The sequence below is a fragment of the Buceros rhinoceros genome, unplaced genomic scaffold (genome assembly GCF_000710305.1).
Source record: "Buceros rhinoceros silvestris isolate BGI_N320 unplaced genomic scaffold, ASM71030v1 scaffold7093, whole genome shotgun sequence".
Taxonomy (NCBI): domain Eukaryota; kingdom Metazoa; phylum Chordata; class Aves; order Bucerotiformes; family Bucerotidae; genus Buceros; species Buceros rhinoceros.
The window spans coordinates 1-8599 of NW_010404114.1; the positions used below are offsets into that span (position 1 = coordinate 1).

The window sequence follows — 8599 nt, forward strand, 5'->3', positions numbered from 1 at the left end:
GAATGGTAGGGGTTGGAAGGAACCTCTGGAGATCCAACCCCTTTCCTAAAGCAGGTTCACCTAGAGTGGGTTACACAGGATTGTGTCCAGGTGGGTTTTGAATATCTCCAGAGAAGGAGACTCCACAACCTCTCTGGGCAGCCTGTTCCAGTGCTCTGTCACAATCAAAGTGACACCATCCTTGTGTTCAGATGCAACTTCCTGTGTTCCAATTTGTGCCCGTTGTCCCTTGTGCTGTTGCGGGGCACCACTGAAAAAAGTCTGGCCCCATCCTCTTGACACCTGCTCTTTCGATATTTATAAGCATTGATAAGATCCTCTTTCAGTCTTCTCAGGTTAAACAGCCCCAGGTCCTGATGATCTCCTCAGGAAAAGTATCCACAATTCAGGACATCCCGTGAAAAATGTACAGATGTGTGTTTTGGTTTGGGTTTTTGTTGTTGTTGGGTTTTTTTTGGTAGAAAATACCCAATTCTGTTACATTTAATTTGGCAAACTCATACTGAAGTAATCTTCAGTAATCTGAAGTAATCTTCAATCTTTCTTTTATCTTTTTGTTTTTTTGGTATGACTATTGAATAAAATAATAAGATCTAGTCTAATACTTGCTTATCCAGAATGATTATATGAAAGCACATCAATTAATAACAGATCTATTTCATGACAGATTTCTCTTAATAGTAATAATTGCCACATTTATATGTATGGAACAATTCCTGTGTAATATTTTTTCTATGTGTATCTTTTCTTCAATATTATCTCTCAATAGAACTGAATCATTGTGGGTTTTGTCAGGTTTTAAAGTTCTAACATATTCATGGGTAAGATCTGTTACACCAAAAAGTTAATTTGGAATGTAGTAAACCCCACCTCTAGAGATATTTTTCCTGTATGACTTTCATACCAATTATACAAAAGGAATCTAGTAATCTTCAGACATTCAGTATACACTGTAATTTGTGCTTCAGTTTTCAAAAATGGGATTATTACCACATATACAGAATAGACCATAATCATTATATTTAAAGACTGAAAACCCCAGATTCTTGAAACAGTATTTTTAAATTGCATATGCACCCCATTTTTCTACTATATATAATAATGAAAATGTATATTATTTTCTTTCCTAAAAATGAGTCATTTTTTTCTCTTTTTGACTGTTTCTGTCTTGCTTAGAGCTTGAAATTAATGCGACTGACTTTATCCTTGTTACTGGTTCATGAAAATTTATTGTCCAATTTTGTAATCAAATAATATATAATCAATAATCAAATTAAAGAGCTACAGATACTTAGGATGATGATAATGCTGGAACTGTGACTGTTGAAGAGTACGTAGTTATTTCGCAGAAATAAGCCCTTCACCGATAATACTGGCTGTGTTGGGTAGGTTATTCATAGGACCATGGGACCATAAGATAGTTCACAGCGGAAGAGACTTAAGAAGGTCTCTAGTCCAACCTCTTGCTCAAAGTTCAATCATTTCCAAAGACAGACCAATTGTTCAAGGCTTTATCCAGTGAGCTCTTGAAAACTGAAAGAACTGAGATTGCATAATCTTGGTAGTCAATCTGCTCCTTGCCTGACTGTCTGCATCATGAAAAGTTTCCTTTATGCTCAGCCTGAACCTCAGTTGTTTCACCTTGTGCTTTTTCTATCTGCCATACACCACTGTGAAAAGCCTGGCTCCATCTTGATTAACTCCCCATAGATATGGGCAGGTGCCTCTCAGGTTCCCCTGCAGCTCTCTCTTCTGCAGACTGAACAAGTCTAGCTCCCACCAGCTTTTCCTCACCAGCTGTATGACTCCCAACAGGTTATTCTCTCCTAGGTGCAGAACTTAGCATACATAGTCTTATTGAATACTGTGGTCCTGTTGATGCGAGGTCTGTGTGGAATTGGGCCCAACACACCACATCAAGTTAGGGCGTTACAATCTGGATAAGTGGACAGCTAGGCTGGTAAAAAACTAGTTGGATGGTTAGGCTTAGAGGGTAGTGGTCATACTCTACCTGGAGACTCATAACAAGTCAGGTACTGTAGTGTTCTGTCCTGGGATCTGTCCTATTTAACAACTTAATCAATAACCTGAAGGAGGTCATTGACCCAGAGAGACTGAGTGTTCCCAGTCACCTTATTCTCATTGAGTTTTTGGTTTTATGTTCATGTGTATTTCTATCCCTTTTTCTTTTTTTTTTCTTTAATTTTGTCCTCAGTTTTAGGATATGAGGCTGTTATCCTTTGTGTAGAATCTTTATTGTTTTTCTCCACTTCTTTATATGCTCCAGTTCAAAAGACACAATGCTTAGCTGAAACTTTTCAAATTTGTTGAACAAATTGTATAGTATAGAGTGAGAAGGTACAAAACCTGAAACTATAAAATTTAAACTGATAAATGCCAAAATGTATTCACAACCTACTTTATATTTTTCAGCTCTGCTTCAAGTTACAATTTCGCTTAGCAAAGTTGAGCTCAGCGTGGGTGAATCCAAGTTCTTCACATGCACAGGTACATATTCATTTTACTTGTAGGCATTTATTTCTTGTAAGATTTTGAACCTTCTACATAATTTGAAAATGAATTAGTCGATCCACAATATTAACTTAAATTAGCATATTTTTGTATATTCGCATTGACTGTGATAAATACTAGATCTTCACTGGCTTCATGTTTCCAGTCTAGAAACTATTCATTTCAGACTCTGAATCACCACTCAGTTTGAATTGTCTGTGTCAGTACAGGTAGTTTATATCTGTTCAGATGCTTCTTTAGTTAAAATATTTTCAGCTTTAGTGTCCTCTCCAGCCTAATGAGACACCCAAAGAGACTTTTCTGGTGAGGCAGGTATTAGTCTTTAGGAGGAGAAGAGTTTGCAGTGCCTGATGTGGAACCTTGATGTTGCTGAGCTGTCATCTTCCATTGACAATAACACAATGGCCTGTCTACACGGACAATGCAACTAACTGATGGCTTGATCTGTTGATCCAGTTACTGCTGATCAGCCTGTTCCTTTCCTTTAAGACTTTATACTTTTCTGTGCTTGTTTTCTCCCCACTAATCCATGAGCTATTAGTTACCCTGTCTCAACAATCATACATCTGCCTGCAGTTTTACCTTGTCTTTCTCTTGCAACTCTTATAATTCAGCAATTTCCTGACATTGCATAGACATTGTACATTAGGTAGGTGTACGTGTTGTGTAATGTGTACCTGAACTTCTAATGTTGGATTGTTTTTTGGTTTTATTTGTAGCCATTGGTGAGCCTGAGAACATAGATTGGTACAATCCACAAGGAGAGAAGATTGTTTCTAGTCAAAGAGTGGTCGTTCAGAAAGAAGGTGTTCGATCACGTCTAACTATTTATAATGCAGATATAGAAGATGCTGGTATATATCGGTGTCAAGCAACAGATGCTAAAGGACAAACTCAAGAAGCTACTGTTGTGTTGGAGATTTATCGTAAGTAAAATGTCAATCGCAAATGAAAGACAGAAATGAAAGCCACTGCTATTCATAAAGTAAAGCCTGTCAAAATGTCTTCCCAGGCTCTGAACCTTGCCTTCCAAATAATTTCATCTCCTACAGTGTAGTTAATAGTATTATGGTGAAGACCTAAATAAAATGGATGGCCACTTTGTAGTATGGTAGATCACTTTTACTTTGTATGTCAGAATGCCATCTTATGAGGGTGCACTGCATGCCCCTTACGGAAAACAGGAAATATTAGGAAACATTACCTCAACCTAATTCTTATTACAAATATATCTACAATATATTTCAAATACATGCGTAATTAAAAGTGCAGGTATTATAATATATGTAATATTAAAAGTGGAGTTTAGACCGAATTAGTTATTTTTATGCCAATTTTTTCCTATTCTTGGCCTTATAATTTAATTTTGCCAAAAAATTAATGAAGCTGAATGTGATAAGCAACCAAAATGCATTTCAATTCCAAACAACTAATTGAGGAATGTATTTGAAAAGTAACTGCATTCTATTGTAAGAAATCCTCTGAGAGTTTGGGTTGTTGGTTTTTTTTTTCAATTTAGTTAAATAACTTTGTACTATATTCTTTAGATCAATCAAAAATACCTAAAAGCAATACATTAAACAAGTACACAGTGAAGATGTAAGGCAAGGTCTTTGTTAGTGAAAGAGTGAGACATATGCCAGCAGCCTTTCAGCTAAGTTATTCTCTAATTTCCTTGGAGACTAGTTTTTTAATATTCATAAAAATATTTGTAGATGGACTGACTGCTAAGGAATTGCAATGAGACAGAAAATGCAGAGTAGAATAATAAAGCATAGGTTTTAAAATGTAAAGGTAACTCAAAGAACAAAAGGCACATTTTGATAAAACCACCATTAAACCATTAAAATGACGATAGCAGTTACAAGCAATTACATTATAGCTTGAAAGCTGGCATTTCAAAGGATTTCAAGTTTTGTGAACATCATTTGTATGCTTAGAAATGCCAGTAACTTCATTAGAATACTGCTGAGCAAGGCTGAAATCTTTTGAAGTGTTTACATGTGGTAATTTTAATAATCGTGAGGTTAGATAAACCTGAATAACTATGCAAGAAATGTGAAGGTTTGTGGGAGCTGACATATGAAAGATTCATTATTCATGTTTGTGATGTATAGTAAGGAAAAAGCAGGATATACTGTAGTTCTAGGGTATGGTTCAGTACTCACTCATGTCTGTGAGTGCTTGGGGTTTTTTCTGATTTGCATATTGGTCGATTTGTTTCCCCAGTATGCAAGAAATTCTTACAGAATTTCTTGCCATTCAGTTGGTTTCTTCTTTTGATCGTGTATGAGATTGTTCATTAATGCCATCTTGAACTTATAGCACCAAATTCTATAAATACTGAACTTATTCTACCCACTAATAAAATTAAATATTAAGTTTGGTTATTTGGGGTTGAAAAAAATAAAAGCCTCATCAGGCCTAAAAAAATTTTTTTTTCCCTCCAAGAAAAAAAAAGCTGCAAATTCTTATGACTTAATAATATTAAGTTTTTCCATATAAATTCTTACTAGTTTTAAACGTTTTATATTTTACTCAGCTGATGTTTTTCACAGTGAATGAGGCTAAAATTCCACATTTTTAATAAGACTTTTCCAAATAATTTTGGTGTGTTTGGTTGAAGTTCCGATGGAATAAAGTCCATGAGGTTTCAATTCAATAAGATCATGAGGTATAAAACAGACAAGGGAGTACATAGCCTATTAACATGAATATATAATCCTCTAAAAACCTAGAGTTTCAAAACTGGACTCTGTAGCATTGAAAACAATGAAAAATGTTTTTATAAAACCTGCTCAGTTCGTGTAAATAAAACTAAGATTTTCATAATGCAAAATGATTGTAAGATTATTTCTACAGTCAGAGGGGAGGTCACATGTCCATGACCATTTGAGTTTTACCTGGGATAACTGTGCTATGGGAACAATTCTGTATATCACTGTGAGAAGGCTTGATAGTTATCTTTACCTGATTTGGTGTCACGTATAATTTTAATGCTAAGTTAATGAGAAGACACTTACTGTATTCTGTTTTCCTCCTTTTCAGAAAAGCTCACTTTCCGAGACATAATTTCTCCGCAAGAGTTCAGGCAGGGAGAAGACGCAGAAGTTGTTTGCCGTGTTACTAGTTCACCTGCTCCCATTGTCAGCTGGTTGTATCGGAATGAGGAAGTCACAGCTATTGCTGACAGTTAGTATTTTGGTAACTCTTTAAGTTATACATTCTAATTAATATTAAAACATTATTGTAAAACAAGACTAATCACATTACAATGCAGAATTTTGAATAGAACATCCGCTTAAGTAGACTTTAACCGGGTTCTATAGTCTATAGAGAATCCATATGTAACGGCTTCCTTCATACATAATTTTTTTCAAATTTTGTCTGGATGTAACATGAGGGTGCAAATGCCCAAAAGACTGCTGGAGGCTTCTTCGCAGGAAGTCTTCCTGGGATGCCATGTATGTAGGCATTGAACACATTTTAAAAACATACATGGATAAGCTTCACTGTGCACAAAAAGCTATGACACTGACCTAGTGCTGCATTGACTTTGGTGTCCCACAGTAGCTCAGAGAATTCCAGGTGGATAGGCTTTTCACGCTGTTGTGAGAGTTGTATAAGTTGTATACTCTGCTGCATAAGTGTAAGTTACCATCTGATTTACAAGCAAATGGGGATGTGAGTGATCTGCCTTGTCTCAATTCCCTAAGAGCTAGACTGGTAAAGTTAGGTGAAGATGAATCTCACCTTCCCCGCATGCAAGTTCTAAACCTGTAGAGAGACACTAATAAGGCATATAGAATTTGTTTGATTTACCTCCTCAAAAACTGTGCGCTTTTTTCGGTGCTGTCACAATAGTCTTCTTTGCCTTCCATAAAACAGGACTTTCTGCATTTTCAGGAAATCAAACTAACATTGTTGATGGAACCAGCTTATCCACCTTCTCATCAGTCATTATCTCTGCATGTATTAAAACTCAGGGTTGTAGTGGATGTGCTTAAAATTCTTGCTCTTTAGAAATTAAATACTACTTTTGGTACAAAATGAAAATAAAAATTAAAAGTTATACTTGGTCTTTTATGAAATCACATAAACAAATATGGAGCAGTTACTGGGGGGAAAAACCCACTTGTTTGATATTTCTGGACTCAGTCTTAGACTCCTCCCCATTATGAAAGAAATTTTTTGTTAAAATGCTCTTAACTGGTATATCATACCCCTTTTGTCATCTAGACACAGAGACTGAGAAGAAATAGCTGATTTCTACCCTTAGAAAAAAAGGGTTGAAATTTTTGTAAATGCTGGTGAAATGTGAAAGATTTTGAAAAACTTAAACTGAACTCTGAATACACAACTACTTTTGGCAATTTAGCAAAAAGTCTTTTTCAATGATGCAGCTCGGAGCTTGAAAAAGTAAGACTGCCTCAAAGATCTCTCTCAAATTTTTTTATTCTTTCCATTTTATTTGCTATTCCAATCAACACAGCTGCTGCAGGATTAGCAAAGAAAATAAAGCAATGTTTCCTTTCCTTTTCAAAATCATACATTTTTAAAATTCTGAGTTTTAAAATTTCAGTGTGTAAACTTGTCTTTTTAACCCACAATGTTTACAGTGTGAAAAAATGCAATGATAGAAGCAAGATTTAATTTAAATAGCAGAATAGTTGGCTTATGTTCTGATCTAGAATAGTATCCAAATAAGATCCCACTCATGCTTAGGAGGAAGTGTCATTTTAAATCATGTGAAGATAGGACATGGTGAAAATTAAGAAAATTAAGAAAATTTTTTCATGCCTTGTGAAATAAAATTACTCAGTTTCATATTGCATTTCCATCTTCAAAATCTCCAATGAAGGAGATGAACGTAACCTATTAGCATAATTTAGAATTAAAGAACATCAGATTTTTCTGTCATATTTTAAATGGTGCCTATTAAAGAAAGAAGAAACTAATTATTCTTGTTGCGTTTTAGTTTATAGTAAGCTAAAATACTGAATAATTTCATATCCAAACCGAATTCTATATTACAGGGTATTTGGGGGCATGAGAAAGCAGCTTCTCTTAAGCATTCTCACACTGGGTGTAATGGGAGGACAAGAGATAATGTCACTGCTTTAATTTCCTGGCTTTTCTGTATTATTCTTGACCATTTCTCTGTTGTATATGTTATAACTAGTAGGATTTTTGCAGCACAGACTTCTGACTATTTAAAGTTTGCAAATTCTTGACAGTTACAACTCCCTGTGTTTGTATGTTCCGTTTGAAAAGAAGACTGATTTCTTCTCCCAGAAGGCCCATGCATAAAACCAGACAGGAAGATTTTTGCTGTGTAATAGGTATATAGTTGAAATAGCTATAGGTGAAATAACCTCCTGCTATTCTGAATTACTTTCTGTATGCTCCCAAAACATTATCTTCTCCACTGAAAGATCATCCAGGGATTTATATTCTCTCTTGAGTTCTGCAAACAAAGATGTAAGTCAGAAACTGTGGGAGTGGTTCTTTGGTAAAAGAAAAAAAAACCCCAAAAAACAAACCACAGCAAACTTAGGTGAACAATGACCTCCAGAAGTCTTTCCAGTCTTACATCATTTAAGGTTTAATAGGGCAATATCTAAGGCATAATTTTCTGGGAATGTTCTAAGGTTTTCTCTATTGTTATCAGGAGCCAAATTGTCATGACTCATAATTCCATTGTATGGAGTCAGGGACATTTTACTAGCTATAAAAGTGAATGGGATTGTTTCCACTGATCAGATCTTATCTGGAGTTGTAAGTGACTTGCTCTCCTTTTACACAATTCTGAGGCTTCAAAGGACATTACATACAACTCATTCTACGCTGCTTAAAGCAAATAAAGAAATTTTATGTACAGACATTTGAAAAAATTATCCACCACATATCACTTTTACTTCCTGTTACCCGAATCCTTCCTGTTACCCTGAATCCTCATTTTTTCAGGGTTTTAAAGAAATAGAGATGTTCTTTAGTCCCTCTCATTCACCTCACACATTAAATATTTATGTTATAAAAAAAATGGGGGGGGGGGGGGGGAGGGGGT

At 35.3% G+C, this 8599-nt stretch overlaps 1 protein-coding gene across 1 annotated transcript in view; it reads left to right on the plus strand.

Moving 5' to 3' along the window:
- Nucleotides 1–2433: 2433 nt before the first annotated feature.
- The window catches only part of LOC104490893 (neural cell adhesion molecule 2-like), a gene marked incomplete at both ends in the record, with an annotated part of 23508 nt that continues 17342 nt past the window's right edge, over nucleotides 2434–8599 (plus strand). The window contains 3 exons of the mRNA XM_010133244.1: nucleotides 2434–2508; nucleotides 3252–3458; nucleotides 5581–5724. Of these exons, the coding sequence (XP_010131546.1) occupies nucleotides 2434–2508; nucleotides 3252–3458; nucleotides 5581–5724 (426 nt within the window). The remainder of the gene's footprint in view (nucleotides 2509–3251; nucleotides 3459–5580; nucleotides 5725–8599) is intronic.